The following is a 20,858-nucleotide window of genomic DNA, read 5'->3' as shown; positions in this document are numbered from 1 at the left end:
GCTCACTGCAACCTCTGCCTCCGGGGTTCAAGCGATTCTCCTGCCTCAGCCTCCCTAGTAGCTGGGAACACAGGCGCCCGCCACCACACCCGGCTAATTTTTGTATTTTTAGTAGAGACAGGGTTTCACCATGTTGGCCAGGCTGGTCTTGAACTCCTGACCTTGTGAACCACCTGCCTCGGCCTCCCAAAGTGCTGGGATGACAGGCATGAGCCACAGTGCCCGGCCTGCATTACTTTTAAGAAATAAACGTGTTCGAATTAGAATCACAAGACTTTACCAACAAGCCTGTAGGGAAAAGCCAAGACAGAGAGTCTTTGTGCTTCCTTGTTTTTCTTTTCTTTTTTTTCTGAGACAGGGTCTTGTTATGTTACTCAGGCGGGAGTGCAGTGGTGTGGTCACAACAGTCACTGCAGCTTCAACCTCCCAGGCTCCAGCAATCATCCTACCTCGGCCTCCCTGGTAGCTGGGACTATAGGCATGTGCCACTATGCCCAGCTAATTTTTGTATTATTTTTATTATTTATTTTTTTTCTGAGACAGAGTCTCGCTCTGTCACCCAGGCTGTAGTGCAGTGGCACAATCTTGGCTCACTGCAGCCTCCACCTCCCAAGTTCCAGCGATTCTCCTGCCTCAGCCTCCTGGATAGCTGAGATTACAGGCACATGCCACACGCCTGGCTAATTTTTGTATTTTTAGTAGAGTCAGGTTTCACCATGTTGGCCAGGCTGGTCTTGAACTCCTGACCTCAGGTGATCCGCCCGCCTCGGCATCCCAAAGTGCTAGGATTACAGGTGTGAGCCACCACGCCCAGCCTGTATTTTTTTTTTTTTTTTTTTGGTAGAGAAAGGGTCTCACTATGTTGCCCAGGCTGGTCTCGAGCTCCTGGGCTGAAGTGAACCACCCACCTCGGCCTCCCAAAGTGCTGGGATTACAGGGTGTAATCCCACTGAGCCACCACTTAGGAAGCATAAGACACTAGCTTATGCTTTCTAATACATGAAATTAAGCCACGTTTATAAGTAAAATTATAGCTTAAAAAATAGGTATTCATAAGATTGAGATTCAAGTGACAAAGGTTGTGAGTAAAGTCAGGCTTCCATGGCAAACACAGTATTCTACAATAAATATTTCCACAAATGTAGTTTTCTTTATCAGACATTTTTATTTTCACATTTACATTCAACAGTTCTTAGAATTGTTAAAAATAGCCCTTTCGGGCGGGGTGCGGTGGCTCACGCCTGTAATCCCAGCACTTTGGGAGGCCAAGATGGGTGGATCACTTGAGGTTGGGAGTTTGAGACCAGCCTGACCAACATGGTGAAACCCTGTCTTTACTTTAAAAAAAAAAAAAAAAATACAAAATTAACTGGGCGTGGTGGTGCACGCCTGTAATCCCAACTATTTGGGAGGCCGAGGCAGCAGAACTGCTTGAACCCAGGGGGCAGGGGGCAGAGGTTGCAGTGAGCCGAGATTGTGCCACTGTACTCCAGCCTGGGCAACAGGAGTGAAACTCCATCTCAAAAAAAAAAAAAAAAAAAAAAAAGCCCTTTCGATATTATAGGAAAGGTATTTGCCTTTTGTATTGAATAAACTAAGATAGAAACTCAATTTTATGATGGCAACATCAAAAAATACAGTTTAAACAGAATTTTATGGTAATTTACCCATAAATATTTGCTGGCCTTTTCCTGATTTAAGAAGTTGTAATTGCTATGTTAGTGCTGTGCCCTCTCAAAATATCAAAAGATTTTTCCAGTATTTTCAAGGTTCCTCATTATACTGATATTTTGGTTGCCTTGGCTTTGTTGTCTTTTCTAGCCAAGAATAAATTTGAAATAAGGGGCTGGCTTTTGGCTTCCATAGTGCTTATGGGATCCAGGTGGGGGCTGTTCTGATTCACGTTCACTGCACCCTTTTTCACCGAGTCTCCTCATTTTCTTTCTCTCCAGTGGCATGGTTGCTCTCTGATATTTGGCGTTGTAGATCATTTAAAACAACACTTGCTGACCGACCACACTAATCCCAACTTCCAGACTCTGAAATGTCGCTGGAAGAACTGCGATGCTTTTTTCACTGCTAGGAAAGGATCCAAACAGGTACATTAGTGGGACTTGAGGTTTGCCTGGGATTCAGTAGACTGCTCACAGCAGGGGCTAGCAAACCTTTTTTATTATTGAGAATTGCCATATATAGGGAGGGCCTAGGGTTTTTTATTTTTATGATTCAGAGATTTGGGGGGTAGCTTAATGAAGTTGCAAATGAAGAATTAGGTCATTTTTGAGAAAGGGCCTAAAGAGAATGTTTTCAGATGTTTCAAATCCAGTAACTGAACCTGGAGATTTATTACAGTGCTCTTGTGCTGAGACAACAACTCATCATAAGTACATGGTTTCATGTAAGTTAGCAAAGTGCTGGCTCCTAACTGCCTTTCCTGTCTGGATCCTAGGTGGAATGGACCCACGTGGCTTTCCTTGGCTTTGACTTTCTTTCTCCTGTCTTACTATCGACTTCTCTCTCATGGGCCCTTTTCCCTTCATTCCTAGGATGCTGCAGGACATATTGAACGACACGCTGAAGATGACAGCAAAATTGATTCATGAAGTTTTTTGCCTCCCACGTTGGGAAGTCATTAGTTGAACTATTTTCACATTGGCCCCCCCACACAGGCCACTCTCTTCCCTTTCTTGGTGAAGCAAGGAAGGAGAAAGTGGTTACTAGCCAGGCATACCCCTAGCATAAGTCTGGGCAGCTCTATGGGATGATAAATTACACTTTTAAGTTCTTGCTGGAGGTTTTAAATAGATTTAGACAGATGTTAAGGAACCATACTTCTCTGGGACAGCATGGCATATAGTGATATATGCTACTTGCGTTCTCCAGATGTTTATTGAAGATACAGATCCTAATTGGTTACCCAGTTTGACCCTAATCATATGTATATTTTATTGGTTTCAGTTTGCAATTTTTAATTTATGTTCTTATGATGGTTTAAACCTATAGTCAGGCTTTTAAGTACAAGTTTGTTTAAGTGCTAGACTTTCAGGATCAGTTTTAATTTCTCCATTTGTAATAGCTGGGTATTTAAACTGGAAGCAAATAGTTTTCTTTCTTAACAATTATGTGCAGTGTGTGTCACTCTTTTCTTGCTTTATAGAGCTGGCTTTAAGTGCTAAAGGACACAGTAGATTTTTGACAAACAGTGGCTGCTCTGCTGACTATCTTTTAGGAATTCAGAAAGCAAATCACATAGTGACAAGTCCTTACAGACACCACTTCCTAGTAAACCTCTGTAAATGTGGATAGAAAGCTCAGTGTGAGGCAGTGCGTAGACCTAACGTCTGCCTTTACATCTGCTGTTGAACCTGGGCACTACCTGCTACAGATCCTGTCAGGCTGTTGAACTGGAGGTGTACGTTTATCTTCCTTTCTAGTGTCTGACCCTGCAAGCCTAATGTTGGTTTGAACCCTTTTGGTTTGTTCAGTTGCCAGCCTCCATCTCTCCCACTGTATGGCCATGCCTAGACCGATGGCAGCCATCGAGTATTCCTCTGGGCTCACGGGGTGTTTTCCACCCCCGTGCAGCACCTAAGATGGTGGGGGAGAGGGGGTTAGAATAAAGCATCTGAATACAGTTTTCAGGACCTCAAGCAGACTTCTTAGAGACTTGTTTCTGAGACAGTTCTTTGCCTTCACTTCCCTGCTAGCTGGGAAAGAAGAGTGGAGCAGAGACTCTGCCTGGCCACTGAGAACAGCCAAATTCACAAACCCTCAGTGGGGCTTTGTTTTTGGATTTTCTCCGGACTCATCAGTAAACCTGTAGAAGTGTTGCTTTCCAGCCTTTTGTTTCTGGATCCTCAAAACTCAGAAAGTGGCCGGGCATGGTGGCTCACGCCTGTTATCCCAACACTTTGGGAGGCTGAGGCAGGCAGATCACCTGAGGCTAGGAGTTGGAGACCAGCCTGGCCAACATGGCAAAACCCCGTCTCTACTAAAAATACAAAAAGCCGGGCGTGGTGGGCGCCTGTAATCCCAGCTGCTCAGGAGGCTGAGGCAGGAGAATCGCTTGAACCCGGGAGGCAGAGATTGCAGTAAGCCGAGATCGCGCCACTGCACTCCAGCCTGGTGACAGAGTGAGACTCCGTCTCAAAAAAAAAAAAAACAAAAAACTCAGAAAGCTTCAGAGAGAGAAAATTAGGGGGAGGAGCCCAGGGCCACATACCAAGCTTTGGGACATGGTGCCTCATGCTCTCTGGGATTGCAGAGCATCCAGATCTGTCTTCGCCCCTGTTAGTGCACATACATCACTCACATGTCTTCCCTCAGGTTATCGGGCAAGGGGACTTCACCAGGGGGTTCATGGATAGGCTTCAAGAGGGTCTGTGAGCCCCCAGAAATTGTGTGTGAGACTGAGTATGTGTTCTTTTTTCCAGGAAAGGCTCCAGTGATTCTTACTTGATCCAAAAAATGTCAAGAATTAATCTAGGAGGCCGGGCCTGGTGGCTCACACCTGTAATCCCAGCACTTTGGGAGGCCGAGGCGGGTGGATCACTCAAGGTCAGGCATTCGAGACCAGCCTGGCCAACACAGTGAAAACCCGTCTCTATTAAAAATACAAAAATTAGCTGGGTGTGGTGGTATGTGCCTGTAGTCTCAGCTACTCAGGAGGCTGAGACAGGAGAATCACTTGAACCCTGGAGGTAGAAGTTGCAGTGAGCCAAGATCATACCACTGCACTCCAGCCTGGGCGACAAGAGTGAAACTCCACCTCAAAAAAAGAAAAAAAAGAGTTAATCTAGGAGATAATGAATGGCCTAGTACTAGATAATATATGGCCCCACAAGCTCTTGACTTCTGTCCTTGGGGAAAGCCATTTTGTTAACCACACTAGTGAGATCTACATGATGCTTAATGGAGAACAGAGAAGATCTTGTTGCAAAAGGTGTATTAAATATTTGTGGTGTTTCTGTATGAGATTGAGAAGCTTTTCCCACCTCTCACCCCTATTTCCTATAAGGATATCCAGAGAAGCCAAACTGTTCTGTGGGTTTGGGAATGGTCATTTCCTGGGAAAATGCATTTGGATCGATGACTAAACCTCGCCCTTTTCTCTGGGCTGTAGTGAAGCCGCATTTTCTCGCTGGCTGGCAGTGTGCTGAGAGAGCCTCGAATGCTCTGCGGCGTAGTGCCCTTCTGCCCTGCCTGACGATGTATCGAAAAGATGAGAGTGAAGGAGCCTTTGTGCAGCAGGAAACGGGTAGGTGAGGTGTTGGGCAGCTGTGGGGAACTTCTGAGAGTATTACAGACTGGTAGAATCGGTAAGAACTCTGATTTGGACTTCGCTTTGGTGGAACTGTGTGCCTATACCTGCCTGTGTGTGTGCAAGTGTGTGTGCAGGTTCCTTTGTATGTATGTGTACGTGTGGGAACCTGTGTTTGTCATATTTTTCTTCATTTCACAAAGGCTCTTTTTGAAGCAGTGGCAGTATGCCTTTGTTTCAAGAACACATGAAATTCTTTTAACACCAGATTAGTGTGTTACCCAAAATGAACCGTTCTAGCCCTCTATTAAGAAATAAAGGGACCATAAGCATTTTGGCTGCTTATGGCTGTGTGTTACTACTTACAAGAGTCTTGAAAATGATGCAGAACTTTGCCTTCTTTTTTTAATGTCTTCCACAGTGTTGTGACTGATTATAACCCTGTTTCCCCCAGAGAAGAACTATGGCTCAGGGATGTGTGTTGACTCTGGCATTTAGTGGCTTTGTGAAGGAAGGAAACCATTAAATGACCTGACAAAAACTGACTCATGTCTTTAAAGTAGTTGGAGCCACTTTTAGAATGTTACTCTCGGTTGCTTTTGTCTAATTCTAATGGCTTAAAGCCAAGAAAACCATAGTATAAATCTTTTTGTGTACCTATGCTAGTGTTTAAATGGCAGTTCGTTGTGATAAAGTATCAGTCACTTCAAGTTTTCTGTGAAAGTTTTTAATTAGGTTAAAAATAATTTTGGCATACGTCTCTACTCAGTTTATAAAGCAGTTCCACACCATGCAAACAAAACTCTAACAGCAAAGGTTATCTTGACCTGATGTTACTTGAATCTGAGAGAAAGTCATTACTTACTACTGCACTCCTGCTTTTGTGGGAAAAATTTTTTTCTTCCCCAGAAGAGTTAACAGTTGAGTGTTCAGCTCCTGACTTACCTTTAATTTAGAGGCAATATTATTACTGTTTAAGTGATTATTTGCTTAACACAGGTTTTATTTTGTCTTTTTTCTGGTAGATTATACAAGGGACAACTTTAGTGATGAGGCATGTGGATGATTTGGTGGGAGTAGGTATATACTTAGTGGAATGGTTTATTTTATGGAAGAGAATTCATTGGAGGTGAGATTGAAGTATATTTTGAAGTGGGATTTGAACAGCACATACGCTCTGGTTTGCTCAAATAACTGCAGTTTATGCTTACATCTAAATTTTGTTTCTGTTACCTAAACGGGAGCTTCTAGAATTACGAAGGCCATACCTGCCACATTTATAAAATAATGGTTTTATCCCTGCCCCCAAATCATCAGGTTCCTCGGGTTTAAGAGACGTGGTCTAATAGACAGGAATAGAAGTTGTGGTGGAGGTGACTTGGGATAGACTAGGTTTCCTTATGCAAGTGGATATGAGCTCCTCATAGAAACCAGACCTACTGTACTAGACAGTAACCTCTAACCTCACCTCCAAGCCCAAGTATATGGCCCCGCTGGGTTACCTGGTGACTGCATTTCCCAGATTCACTCTAAATTCAAGGTAGTGACCCAAATAAATTGGGAAAGGAGGCGGTCAAGGAGGAAAAGCTGTTGAAAATCTTTCTCCTATTTAAGAGAAATATATGCCCTAGAGCTGCTCCAGCACCCTTGGTTTCTGATTTTTTTAATATTGAATATGGATTAGAAGAATGAAATCAGATGACACCTGACTGCAAAAATGTTTATAAGCAAATAGCCTTCTTACATTTTGGTATAAAGCTGTGAACTTCGTAACTTTGTAAAGCAAGATATAAAGCAAATACAAGAGGAAAATAAAGTACTTTTACTAATTGACGGTTTACTTTCGTTACCTTGTCTGCATATTCACGGCCAGCCCTTTCCACGTTGGCTTAGCGAGGAAGAAGGAAACTGGGTGGAAAACACAGGATGCCTATAGATATGCCGCAGGCCACGGTCCAGAGAAGTTTAGCAAACAGCTGCGTTCAGGGTTTTGTCCACGGTCATGCGACAGGTCAGTTAGTGAGCAGAGGAGCTAGGATAGCTCAATCTCCACTCCATTATTCAGGTAACCGGCCCCTCCCGTTGTACATGACCCATTTATTCTTGATGTCTTTTACAGCAACAGCTATTCCTCTGCCTTCCTTTTATGTTTTGGAAAGTATCTGAGCCATTCTTATGCTCAAGAAATAGCAATAGGCATGATTACAAAATTCAAGATTTTGTTTTTGTGTGTGTTTTTCATTGTTCTCTTGTAGGTGATAGGTGAGTGTATGATTGGAAGCCATTCAGTCATGCATGGCTGATATCTAAATGTGAGACAACAAACCACAAGGGGACCAGCCATACACATGCCTTTATTTAGATCAGCTTTTTTCAAAATGCAGCCAAACTTACGAGTTGGACAGCCCAAAGTAACCAGCCCTATTCCACTGAGTTAGTTTACCCCACAGCAGGCCTCTCCTAAAATAACGAGGTAGAACCCAGTGCTGGTTTGGTTCCTGGTCCATGGTGGGACAGCGTGAAGGTGATGGAGGGCTCTAGCACAAGGAGGTGCTGAGTGCCATCGGCAGGTGCTTCTGCAGACAGCCTAGAGCAAGGTAAGCAGGAGCACTCGCTTCAGAACCGAGGCGGCTCGGACCAGAGGCAGGCACTTTCCTCCACATGGCAAAGGGACAAGGGTTTGTTCTTCCTACCTCATTGCTTTACTAAAGGGTCAGGCTAGGCACGACCGATCAAGGATGGGTAGGGGGTAAAATGGAGGAGGAACATGACTGATGAGGTGCCTGGAAGCCTGTAGGGTTGTAGCTGCTGGGTCCTTTGAGGTAAGTGGCTTTGGAAATAGAGGGTGAAACTGAAATCCTGAGTGATCCTGCATGGCTTTGGATGAGGCCAGCCTGGTTCAGGCATACATGGTGAGCTGCAGCCACTGAAAGAAGTCCCAAGATCAGAATGTAGATCAGAAAAGAGTGACCCCCCGCCCTAGGAATCTTATGGGGCAAGAGGAAAGAGAACAGTCCCAGCAGGTCAGACCCCCAGAAGATTTTCCAAGAAGCAGTGGCTTACTGTTTCCTTTCTCCTAGATCTTCCCTAAGAAGGTGCATGTTTTCCCACATCAAGTGACCGGGGGAGCAGAGATCCTTTTGGGCCTCAAGTGCGTGTGTCCTGGGAGCCCGCTGAGCCTCCCTCCATGTTCTGTTCCTATCCCTTCCCTCCACCACTGTGTGGAAATGAGGAGCACACCCTGGGTCCAGTCCGCCCCGTTGACCCCTCCACCTTGAGTTTTAATGTGTAGGAGGAATGTGCTGTGCCTATGCTTTACCTCCAGAACGTTGAGCTTGATGATACCATCTCCATCCTTGTCAAATGCATGAAAAGCTCCTGTGAAAGAATGCACAGGCCAGAGGCCAGTTACAGGCGCACTCCGCCTCTACTACTGTAACTTCCCCTCAGAGGACCATGTGCCCAGTGCTGTCCCTCATCAGCACAAAGATCTGCAGGCAGAGAATCACCAGTAACCCTCCCTTTCTGGGCCTAAAGAGGTCATTGGCCCTTGTTCAGCCTGGATGGAGCAGACTGGAGATTATCAGGTGAGATGCCTGTTGCCACAACTGCCCCTGCAAGAGAGCAGAGGGCAGCCCCCCTCTCCCACTTACTGAACATGCCCTCCAGCCTAACGAAGCAGCAGATGAAACTGTCGAAGTCGATGTTCATGTGTTTGTCTGCGTACCGCATGGTAATGATGTCATAGAGCTGGTTGTTGAGGTGGAATCCTGTGGAGGGGACCATGTTAGAGGTGGACGTGGAGCTGGAGGCCTTGGGCCTGCCCTCTATTTTCCCTGCCTCTCGGCCACTCTGTGACCTGGGAAGGGAAAGTGAGAAGCCCTTTCCCTCTCCTTTCTCTAGTGGGGCCCTAGTAGCCTAGTCCCCTCCCATTCCTGCTCCCACTGTCTCGGGTCCACATCCCTGCCACCCCTTCCTTCTCAGCACCTGCGTCGTTGACTGCATTTCGCATCTCGTAGCTGTTGATGGTGCCGGACTGGTCTGTGTCATAGTGTTTGAAAATTTTCTGGCAATAGAAAATTTGAGGATGGAGGTCACACACTGAATCTCCAAATCAACCCCATTCTTGACTCCCACACTTCATTTTCTCTTCCCACCTGCCAGGCCTTAATCTTGTTCCAGAGGTGGTGGAACTCCTGCAGGTTGAGCTTTCCAGAGCCATCTGTCTGGAAGAGGGAGGTCAGGGCTACACAGCACACAGCAAAATCCCCCTGGATTTGGAGGGAGGGTCTAGGAGACTCCAGGCTGTCCTACCCACTGCCCTGTTGTGGTATTTAACCCTCCCCTCCACTCCACCACCAGTCAGAGATTGCGCCTACTCTGTAACCCAGGAGCCGCTCTCCTAAGGACCACTTTTGCTTGGGCAGGATCCCAGGCCTGAGAGAAGCACAGGTGTTAGGGCAGTTACAACCCAACATCCTCCCCTTCCGCCTCTAACAACCCCTTTCAGAGGAGTATCCAAGATGTTCTGAATCAGGGTCTCCTTAAGTTTCCCTGGGCACAAATTAGGGCCCTTTGCCTGACTGGGCACCCTGTATGTTGCCTTGGCTCCCGTGGGCTGATGACAGAGGGTCGGGAAGGGGCGGCAGGAAGGATACATCCATGAGCGCAATCATGCTGCGGCAGGACTCCAGTGTGAACCCGTGTGTCTTCAGGTCCTTGTCTGGGGGGATGGAGAAGAGTGAGGAGCTGCTTTGAGACAACGGGACTCCCCCCCACACCCCACCCCACCCCACCCCCATTTGGTTTGAGCAACTCACGTTTGTTCACGACTGTGTTAAGGACCTTCTTGAGCTCATCTGCACAGATCTCCATGTCCTGAGGAGGAAGGGAGAGGAGGGTCATGGTTCAGGAGTACAGCAGCTCCTGGCGCGGACACTTTCCAAAACAAATTCCAGCTGGCCGTGTTTGTAAAATCCCTGTCGGTGCTATTATGTCATGGGAAGCGGGCTTTTCTGAGGAAGACAGGGGGCCAGATACTGCACCTCAGCTATCGGGACCACTGTGGGCAGCTCAGAGCAAAAAGGCCTCTGAGCCCCCCAGCAGACGTGGCAGTCCAAAATTCAAGGGCTTGTGGATTTTGTGTGCTACGCACACATCCCCTGGCTCCACCGAAGTCCAAAGTGACCTCTACCAAACAATAACGAAATAACTGGTAATCTGAGCAGTTAATCCAGGAGAGAAGGAAGCACCTGTGGGTGTCCTGGGCTTGGAGGTACTCACATCTCCTGCTATCTGCTTGAAAATGTTCCGGAATTGTTGCTGTTCCTCACTTTCCTGGTCAGAGCTGCCAGGCTGTGGCTGTGGAGGCACAAAGGAAAACTGGTTCACAGGGGTCAGAGGTGCACAGGCCTGTGAGGCAAGCTCCTCTGGGCCAAGGGAGCCAAGTGCCTAAAACGGCCGGAGGTGGCAGCAGGAGCTGGGGACAGGGGCAAATGCAGACCTGGTGAGCTGGAGTGAGATGCATCGAGGCCTCAGGGACTCTTCACACCTCTCCAGCCCTGACGCCCCCAGCCAAAGGAGATATGGCGGCCATACAGCCTCCTCCCCGCCACCCCAGTCCCCACCTGCAAGAGCCCCCTCCACCATCCCAGGCCTGACCATTCCAACTAAAGGTGCCCGCAGGTCAAAGAAGGTCTGACCGTTCTGATTCCTCCAGCCACCCTGTCATCGAGGCCAAGTCCTCAGAGAACCTCCCCTAGGCCCCACTGCATGAGGCCCCGGATAGAAGAGGGGCTCCCAGACAGAAGAGGGCCCCCCGGATAGAAGAGGGGCCCTGGATTGGTCTGGAGACTTTTGCCTCTAAGGCTCACCTCCACTAAGCTCCCACTCCAATCTAACACCCTCCCGTGAGCTCTAGAGGACCCCATTTCTGATGTCAGCCCCACTTTTCTGCTCCTATCCTTTATCCCCCTATTGTGAAATGCTCAAGGCCACCAGGAGACAAGAGTTGCGCCTCCGCTCTCAAGCTGGTTCTGTCTCAGCCTTTGCCTCCCCTTCTCTGTATCCTGGCTGGATCAGCTCCATGGGAGGCTCAGCCTGCCAGTCCACTCCTAGAATGGAACCCCCATCCTGGGATATTCACCCAAGCAGCAGCCCAAATTTCAGGGGAACTTGCTGAAAGAAAAGGTCAGTGGGACAAATTCAAACCTCCAGATGTTCAAGACAAACTCCTGGGAAGCCTCCAGCCCCTGTGTATCCCAAGCGCATAGGAAGACCCTGTAGCGTGCTGGCCACCCCACCCATGCCACATGCCCAGACACCTGTGGGGACTGCTTTTGCTTATCAGGGCTTGTTTTGCCTTTGCCCTCCTCAGACTCCTGGTCCACACCCAGCTCCTTATTGCTGTTTGCTCTGTCCGAAACGAAGATGATGGGCTGGAGAGAGGAGGGAGGAGGCAGAAAGGAAGGGAGGATTACAGTCTGAAAAGGCACACTGAGACAGCACCTCTCTTGGAGCAGCTTTATCCAGTGAGAAGAGGAAAGGAATAGGCGGGAGCTCTTCAACCTCGGTTCAAGCTCTATCTCTGCCACTGACAAGCTGTGTGACTTCAGTTCTTTATCTTTTCATACCCACTCCATCCCTCCTCATGGTAGAGTATTGAGAGCTCAGCATGTGAAATGCTAAGAATGCTAAAAGCAGCATGATCTAGTGCAGTGATTGTCAAGTATTTTGTAGACTTTTTTTTTTCCAGATGGAAACACTGTTCAAATTAAATTTCCTGCAGAAACATGGTGTATATAAAAACACAAGCTTCTCTGATTAATGAGAACAGAGCTCTTTGCCCTCAGCACCCCACATCACCATGGCAGCTACTGAGGCACCTCAAAGGAACCTCTACAACCCTGCAAAGTATAGACTGAAAAAGGACATGGATTAGTGGCATGGTCAGTGGGTGAGCCATCAGAACACTGGGCTGGAATCCCAGCCCTGCCCCTCATATAAGAAATATCCTCTCTGGCTGGGCACGGTGGCTCACGCCTGTAATCCCAGCACTTTAGGAGGCCGAGGCAGGCAGATCACAAGGTCAGGAGATCGAGACCATCCTGGCTAACTGGGTGAAACCCCATCTCTACTAAAGATACAAAAAAATTAGCTGGGCGTGGTGGTGGGTGCCTGTAGTCCCAGCTACTTGGGAGGCTGAGGCAGGAAAATGGCGTGAACATGGGAGGCGGAGCTTGCAGTGAGCCAAGATCAAGCCACTGCACTCCAGCCTGGGTGACAGAGTGAGACTCTGTCTCAAAAAAAAAAAAAACAAAAATAAATATCCTCTCTGGCCTCAGTTTACTCATCCTTTAATGGTAAAATCTGCTTTCCCTCCTCATAGGGCTCTTGTGGGGATCAAATGAGATACTGAATGCAAAATCATACTGCAAAAACATTTAAGATGCTACACAAACAAGGGATATTTTCAAGACATGCTCGTGCAAGTGACAAGGATATGAAAAGGACGGAGAGCGGCTGCTGCACGGTGCCAACACTGTGGATGCGGTGCACCTGTAGGGAAAGCCGGGGGAAGGCAAGGCTGTGGGGATTGAGGCTGCAATGCAGAGAACAACTGGGCAGGCAGAGCCTCTCGGAGCAGAAAAGCAGCCCACCTGGACTCAGGCACCACTGCCCTTCCATGCTGCTCATCTAGGACAGCTCAAGCAGATAGACCCGTGGAAACGGCTCCCCAGCTTTGGCTCCCAGCAGGCCCCAGAGGCCTTGGCTTGCTCTGCCTTCTAAGCAGTGTCTTGCTCAAGCAGCTGAAGCTTGTGGGGATCCCAGAGCAAACGGAGGTCACAGTCTGAGGGGGGATGTGTAGGATGGATATGGTGTGGCCATGGAGCATCCCTGCCAGGCACACACTGGGAGGCCCGAGTGTGGGTCTGGACAACACAGGCCTTGAAGTGTAGGGGGCTGGCACCAGAGAAAGAGGGCAAGAAACACAGGTTTTGGAGTAAACAGACATGGTTTCCAGTTCCATTTTCCCCACTCATTAGTTCTGTTCCTTGGGCAAGTTCACTTCTTTGAGTCTGTCTCACCTGTGTAAGGGGAAAAATAACAGCACCTACTTTGTAGATACTGTTATAACTGGGGGGGGGGGGGAAGAGAGGGATTGACCCCAAGCACAGTGCCTGGAATGTGGTAGTGCCTGATGAGTGTCAGCTCTGGTCTGGGCCAGCACCAGTACCTGGAGGACCCCTGTGATGGATCCATCACCACCAGGCACGACCAGAAATGCTAGCACCAAATCTGATGGTGTATGATGGCCTCTTGTGGTTCAGGACACGGACTCTGGACCCAGACTGCCTGGCTCTAAGTACTGGCTCTGCCCCTCCCTGGCTGTGTGGCTTTGGGCAAGTTAGTCAAGTCTGTACCTTTTCTCCCTCTGAAAATGTGGATAGTTATAGTACTAATCTCATAGGGCTGTTGTGAGGAAGGAATTAATCATGGAAAGCACCTAAAAGAGTGCTTGGCACGTAGCCTTCCCCCAGCAAATCGTAGTTGTCATTACTGCATGCTCGGCCCCAGCAGAAGCTCAGGGAAGGAGGGGGAGAAAGAGGCAAGTCTGGTGCATGGATGCATATGAGCTCACACATGCACACTTCACACGCATGCACATACACACATATGCATGAGTACACACACTTCATGCTCTCTACCCACACACCTACCTTGGTTTTTTTCTTTTTCTGCATAAGCAAAGGAAACAGTAAATGCAGAATAAGTGAAAAATAAGTTCTCATAACCGCCAGTGGCTTTTGGCTTCCCTGTATCCTGGTCTTTAGCTTGGGGTGGGGCTCCAGGGTCCAGAAATCTGAATCACATGGAGCCAAAAAGGGGCATGGAGGGTGAAGGGAGAAGAGAATTCTTTCTCCTCCATGCCCAGACACCAGTGACTGCTCTGACTTTGTTTTTATAATCTACTCTTACTGCATATGACAAGGAAAAAGATCTTCTGGCTAAGGTTTTCTTTCTTCCTTTTTTAAAAAATGAAATTGGTGGCCGGGCGTGCTGGCTCATGCCTGTAATCCCAGCACTTTGGGAGGCTGAGGTGGGCGGATTATCTGAGGTCAGTAGTTCAGGACTATCCTGGCCAACATGGTGAAACCCCATCTCGACTAAAAAATACAAAAATTATCCAGGAGTGATGGTGGGCACCTGTAATCTCAGCTACTCAGGAGGCTGAGGCAGGAGAATTGCTTGAACCCAGGAGGCAGAGGTTGCAGTGAGCTGAGATCATGCCATTGCACTCCAGCCTGGGTGACAAGAGCGAAACTCTGTCTCAAAAATAAACAGATAAATAAATAAATAATAAAAAAATGAAATTGGTTACTAAAACACCAAAAACATGGCTCTCTCAAACTGACCTGACAATGGATTTTGACTTATAGAATATTTTTTAAAAACTTTTGAGCAAGCATTTAACATAGGGAGATTTTCTTTGGTAAAAGCCCCAGCTGTGGCAGGCTGCCCTGGGCCTGTAATCCCTGCGGCAACTATCAGCTGAGCCAAGGGCCCTGCTCCCTGCGTCTTCCAGATTGCCCCACGCCCCAACATTCCTGTTGACCCTCGACACTGGAGCCAAATGTCAGTTGAGAACTGCAGACAACTGTGTCAGTGCAGGGACATCAAAACCCCTGCACCTGCCTGCTCTACTCACGTGATGTGCCAGCTCCCATAAGCTTTTGGGTTTGCAGGTCCTGATCAATACTGCACACCAATGACCAGCATCCAGATGACCAGAACAGATCCCCACACACCTACCACTAAAACCAATTGCCTGTGGTCATTCAGAAGGCACTTGGAGACCTGGCACTGGCTCAGGGTCAGGATTATGACCATGACTGTCACTGCCCAGAAGACAGTTCAGAGGGGCATTTGTCCTCCCATTGGCCTACGTCATCCCCACAGAGCACAAAGGACTGTCAGCTGACTACAGCCCAAAGCCCCAAGGCAGTCACAAGACTCCTCAACACACAGAGCCCAACACACAGCACTCTGTGCTTCGGACTTCGGGCTTCTCACTGCCTGGGGCTGGCCTCAGCGTGGAGGTACGGAAAAACCTAAGTATGGAGTCAGAGAGTCTGAATGTGAGTTCCAACCCTGCCACTTACTGAGCTCTGTGAACTCAGAGAAGTCATTCAACCCCACTGAGCCTCTGCTTCCTTTCTTGAACACCAGGGATTATAACCCCACCTACCTCTCAGAAACCTTGCAAGTATCGCGATGACACATGTGAAAAGTACCTTGTAAGGTGTAAAGTGTGAAAAAGCACCTCTGTTTGAGTGCCCATGCTGTGCCAGACACTTCACATACATCACCTCATTGATGAAGCCTCACAAAAGCCTTGCAAGGCACATTATCATCCCCGTTTTACTGAGTAGGAAACTGAGTCAGAGGGATTACAGAAATTGTCCAGGTCACCCCGCTGGTAAGTGGAGGATCCAAGTGTCAACACCAGGTCCGGCACCAGCTTACTTTCTTTTCTCTATGTGTGAAATCCAGTGTTATGCAGTCTCAGAATCCAGTGTTCGCTGCGGCTCTTGTCATCCCTTCCTGTGGCCTTGTTCCCTCCCTCTGATTGTTCAAATTGCTTCTCCTTTCCAGGACCCTCTTCCATATTTCCCAGCCCCTGAACTGCCTCAATGGCCCCCGGTGCATAAGGCCGATTACTTCTGGCCATGCCAAAGTAGGATTTGCAGTGCCAAGGAGGGACTGCTCAGCACAGCCCAGACTCCCATTCCCTCTGCCAGTGCCCATTCTCCCCTGCACCATCTGTCCCCTGCATGGTCAGGGAAGGGGACCCTCTGGACTTTTCGCACAGAAGATCTAAACCACTCACCACTGGCCGATCCACGGAGATGGTATTTTCAACTTCCCTGTGAGGAATACAGACATGTGGGGTCTCAGTGTCACCAGAAGCAAGCAGGAGGCCTGTGGAGGGTTTGCTCTGGTGCATGGCTTCCTGGCAGCCAAGCCAGAACCAGCCTCTAGAGAACCCCTGGAACACCCCAACCCCAGGAACAGCCTCATGTCAGCACCATCCCCGACAGCCAAGCCCAGGCACGCAGGTTCTTGTTAGTATTGCTCAGAGTCCCCCAAAGGCATGACCCAGCCACCTACCCATGGACCTGGTGCATCTTCCAAGGACAGAGATCAGAGTGGTAGGGGCTATGAGCTCGTCTGTGGTGGCCAGGGACAGGATGTTGCTTTCCTGGCCATGCTAACCTAAAATTTCAAGCATCCCCAACACCTCCTATCCCTCTTCCCTACTTTATTTTTGCTCCATATCGCCTCTCCAAATCTAAGATGCTACATGTTTTTCCTATCCATTATTGTCTCATGTTAGAATATTAAGCTCCATGAAGGCAGGGATTTCTTTCTGTTTACTTCACTACTCTATCCTTAGTGCCTAGGAGAGTGCCTGGAACATAGTAGGTGCTCAATAAATATCACAGAATGGATGAATGAATGAATGGGGGTAATGTGGCCAGTGGCTCAGGAGCAGCAGAAGGACCCTGGAGGAGACATGTCTAGCTGCCTCATGCCTTCAACCTCTGGAGTGGGCCATGTGAGCTTTTAGAAACAGGTGGGAAAGCCGGGCCAGCACTCACTCGGAGAGGTTCCTCTTTTCAGAGAAGACCCGGAGGATGAATTCCCCCTCCTGGTGGGGCTCGTAGGTGGAGGGCACGATGACGTACTCGCTGGGAGGCAGGCGGAAGCGCTGGGACACCTCCCGCATGTTGATGTAGGTTTTGCTCCTGGCCTTGGAGGCATTGTACAGGAAGAAGTCCTTCTGCAGGTGCTGCTTGTTCCCGTGCATCTGAGAGATGGGGAGAGCCCAGGGCACATGAGCCCCTCGGGAGGGACGTCCTGTCCTGCCACAGCCGCCTCCAAGGGTCCCTTCCCAACTCCCTGGTCACCCATGTCACAGTTTCAACCTCCCTACTTCCGACTCCCAAGGCTTAAATAGCCTCCCTACCTCACTTCCTCTTCCTTTTCTGTTGTGATTCAGAGTGAATGGCAAATGTGTCATCCCCACACTCAGGGACACTTACCAGAACAGCTGCTCCTCAGCTCCGAAGCCCCTCAGGCTGGAAGGACCCCTAAGGAGGCCTAGAGGACTTGGCTGGGTTCTGAGGGAAGTGATTCCTCCATCCCAAGCGGGCAGCCACCCTCAGAACGCGTCTGTGTGACTGTGTGTGTGGCTGTAAGCGTGGAGGAGGGTGAGTGTGCAAAGTCGTGTGTGTGACGTGCAGAGTGTCTGGTGCGAGGGAGAAAGTGCACATCCTGAGGGTGGTAGTCATGGGTCATGCAATGCCCTGAGGCACCTGCTCTGCAGTGGAAATAACACAGGCAAGGCCCTCTCCTATCACAGTCCTGCCCACAAACCCCACCAGGAAGCTTCTCGACGAGCCACAGACAGACTCGGGGCCCCCTGGGTAGTGCTGCACACAACTGCTGGCCGCTGCTGCTGCTATACCTCTTTGGGAACCTTGAGAAGAAACAGAAAGGAAGATGCTTCAGATGTGAATGAGGATGAGGAGCCTGCGGAAGGCAATGCCAGCAACTGCAGCCTGCATGCGGAAGCCTGACCCCCAGGCACCTGTTCTGCCAGGCCCGCTCCACTGCCTCTCTAATGCCCCCCTTGGTATTTTTTGCTTGTTACAAACACACGTGGTCCTGATACCAGGAGCTCTGTGGGTCACTGGGTATTGAGGAAGCCAGAGGGCCCCTCTAGAAGCCCCTGGAAGCGTCCTCGCTGGGAAAGTATGTTTCCTGGGCTGGAGCCAATCAGGATTGCACACCTCGTAGATGGCAAAGCCAATGGTGAAGAGACTGGCCCCTAGCTTCCGGTCCTTCCGCCGGTTCTTCTGCATCAGGGCCACCAGGAAGCTGCAAATCACCTCCGAGTCATCAGGGTCATCGTCCTCCTCCAGGAGCTTCAGACGGTACTGAGGGTTGGTCCAGAAAGTATCTGCACCCCCAGAAAGGAAGCACGCATTCACAGCTGCCTCTCAGAGGGCAGGAAGGGGATGAGACAGACGGAGCCATTTATTTCTATTCCCTACATCTAGGTGCTTAGGAAATATCAACAGAAAACACGATTCAGGCATTTGTCTAATGATTTGCGGGGGGTGGGGCGCTACCTTTATTCAGATGGAGCTGTACTGATTGGATGTGTGGCTTTTCCTTCCTCTCTGGGCTTTCATTCTCAGTCTTTGCTGATGGTTTTGTTTTCCTTACCTGCCCCTTAAACGCTGTTGGTGACTAGAATCTGGTCCTGGGCCTCTTCTCCTCTCACCTCACCCTTCCTGCCTCCCTAGGCAATCTTTCTTACTTCTGCTTTTTAACTGCCCCCTACACACGCATGATGCCTGAGCCATATATCCCAGCCTCAATCTCTCTCACTTTTTTTTTTTTTTTGAGACGGAGTCTGGCTCTGTTGCCCAGGCTAGAGTGCAGTGGCGCGCTCTCGGCTCACTGCAGCCTCCGCCTCCTGGGTTCAAGCGATTCTTCTGACTGAGCCTCCCAAGTAGCTGGGATTACAGGCACCCACCACCATCCCCGGTTAATTTTTGTATTTTTAGTAGAGATGGGTTTTCACCATGTTAGCCAAGCTGGTCTTGAACTCCTGACCACAAGTGATCCGCCTGCCTCAGCCTCCCAAAGTGCTGGGATTACAGGCATAAGCCACCACGTCTGGCCTCTTCTTTCCTTTATTCCTCAAATATTTTTTGAGTTCTTATCATATCACCAAGTGCCATCTAATATGCGCATCCGATGCTCTATTACAAATCTTCACTGGGACATTCTACAGGAACCTCAAACTTTCCATGTCCCAAGCTAAATTCCTTTCCCTATAACCCCACAATTAACTCCACCAAAAACAAACAACACGCTGATATTTTTCTCTTGTGTGTCTTTTTTTTTTTTTTTTGAGGCAGGGTCTCACTCTGTCACCCAGGCAGGAGTGCAGTGGCAGATCATAGTTTATTGTAGCCTCAACCTCCCGAGCTCAAGCAATCCTCCCACCTCATTTTTTTTTATTTTTTGTAATGATGAGGTGTCACTATGTTGCCTGTGCTGGTCTTGAACTCCTGGGCTCAAGTGATCCTCCTGGCTCTGCCTCCCTAAGTGCTGGGATTATAGGCATGAGCCACCCACCCGATCTTCTTGTGTGTCTTATGTTGCAATGTTGTCAGGTCCCCAACTGGGAATCTTGACATCATTCTTCTTCCTTCCCTACATCACCCAATATGCTCTCCCTAAATCTGCTCTCTCCCCTCCATCTCTGCTGCTACTGACTTGGTCTAGGTTTTCATCATCTCTGACTTGAACTATTGCAGCAGCTGCTAACTTGGTTCTCCAATACTGCCCTTACTGTTACTGACACAGTACTCACAGTCCCTGACTTAGGATGGTTCAGCTACAATTTTTTAACTTTACAATGTGAAAGAGATGCACATTCAGTAGAAACTGGATTTCGAGTACCCGTACAACCATTCTGTTTTTCACTTTTAGTACCGTATTAAGTAAGTTACATGAGATATTCAACACTTTCTTGTAAAATAGGCTTTGAGTTAGATGATTTTGCCCAACTTTAGGCTAAGGTCAGTGTTCCGAGCATGTTTAAGGTAGGCCAGGCTAAGCTATGATGTTTGGTGGGTTAGGCATATTAAATGCACTTTTCACTTAGGGTATTTTCAAAGATGGATGGGCTTATCTGGACATAACCTCATTGTAAGTCAAGCAGCATCTGCATTGTTCCCACAGTTTCCTGCTTCAAAGTCGCTACCAGCTCCCTATTGCAAACTTCTCAGCATGGTGGTTTCCTTCTCAGTAAAACAGGGAAGGTTTAATAAGATAGTGGACGTCTGGAACAGAGAGACTTAATAAGCACTAGTTAGGCTTCTTCTGCCTGGAACTTGTTCGGCTTAGACCCTGCCCCCGTCAAGAGCATCTCCCACCTGGGAAGTTGCGGCAGCCTCCGGCAGAGCAACCCCGTACCCAGCGGCCCTCGTTCACAGACACTGTCCAGGTCTGAAGCTTGTCAGACTGCAGAGCATCGGCCGTGAGGTTGCAGATCTCCAACTTTGTGAAATGGTAGATGAAATCCTCATAGGACATCCTGAGAGGTTGGAAGAAGAGAGAGACCCATATGGGAGCAGGTGAGGAGTCCTGGGAACGGAAGACCCCAGGACTAACACAGCAAAATAATAAAATAGTTCACAGGAACTTGGTCAGGGTCCCAGAGGAGCCTGTCTTTCCTTTTTAGGGCAAACGCTGTCACTTCTGATGTATCTACTCCAAACCATCATCTAACAATGATTCAAAAATGCGCCAGGGCCAGAAAGATAAATGTCGGATGCTCTCACTCATATGTGAGAGCTAAAACAAAGCATATGTCATGGAAGTAGAGAGCAGACAGTGGTTACCAGAGGCTGGGAAGGGAAGGAGAGGGGAGGATGAAAAGAGGGTGGCTAATGGATATAAAAATACAGTTAGATAGAAGAAATAAGCTCTAGTGCTCACCAGGGTGCTGTGG

The 20,858-nt window shown here is 48.6% G+C and overlaps 2 protein-coding genes across 15 annotated transcripts in view; one reads left to right on the top strand and one right to left on the bottom strand.

Annotated features, from left to right (window-relative positions):
• ZNF106 (zinc finger protein 106) overlaps nucleotides 1-7,093 on the top strand; it is an 80,389-nt gene extending 73,296 nt beyond the window's left edge. For all 5 annotated transcript variants that reach the window (XM_031002224.3, XM_019010618.4, XM_019010617.4 and 2 more), the window contains 2 exons: nucleotides 1,953-2,099; nucleotides 2,547-7,093. In XM_031002224.3, the coding sequence (XP_030858084.1) occupies nucleotides 1,953-2,099; nucleotides 2,547-2,603 (204 nt within the window). In that variant the 3' untranslated portion in view covers nucleotides 2,604-7,093. The remainder of the gene's footprint in view (nucleotides 1-1,952; nucleotides 2,100-2,546) is intronic.
• Nucleotides 7,094-7,594: 501 nt separating this feature from the next.
• The window catches only part of LOC101139167 (neutral alpha-glucosidase C), a 139,049-nt gene continuing 125,785 nt past the window's right edge, over nucleotides 7,595-20,858 (bottom strand). For 5 of the 10 annotated variants that reach the window (XM_055363484.2, XM_055363483.2, XM_055363485.2 and 2 more), the window contains 2 exons: nucleotides 20,281-20,441; nucleotides 17,141-18,287 (listed from right to left, as the gene is read on the bottom strand). In XM_055363484.2, coding sequence (XP_055219459.2) covers nucleotides 17,833-18,287; nucleotides 20,281-20,441 — 616 coding nt within the window. In that variant the 3' untranslated portion in view covers nucleotides 17,141-17,832. Of the gene's footprint in view, nucleotides 8,187-8,579; nucleotides 8,639-8,913; nucleotides 9,031-9,247; nucleotides 9,327-9,417; nucleotides 9,487-9,918; nucleotides 9,984-10,080; nucleotides 10,139-10,543; nucleotides 10,622-11,583; nucleotides 11,698-13,980; nucleotides 13,999-14,969; nucleotides 15,083-16,151; nucleotides 16,189-16,923; nucleotides 18,288-20,280; nucleotides 20,442-20,858 lie in introns of those variants that run through there. The other 5 variants (XM_055363492.2, XR_008672039.2, XR_008672040.2 and 2 more) reach the window with 5 other exon arrangements.

This window comes from Gorilla gorilla, chromosome 16, assembly GCF_029281585.2.
Source record: "Gorilla gorilla gorilla isolate KB3781 chromosome 16, NHGRI_mGorGor1-v2.1_pri, whole genome shotgun sequence".
Classification (NCBI taxonomy): Eukaryota; Metazoa; Chordata; class Mammalia; order Primates; family Hominidae; genus Gorilla; species Gorilla gorilla.
This window is presented reverse-complemented; position numbering and strand designations above follow the sequence as displayed.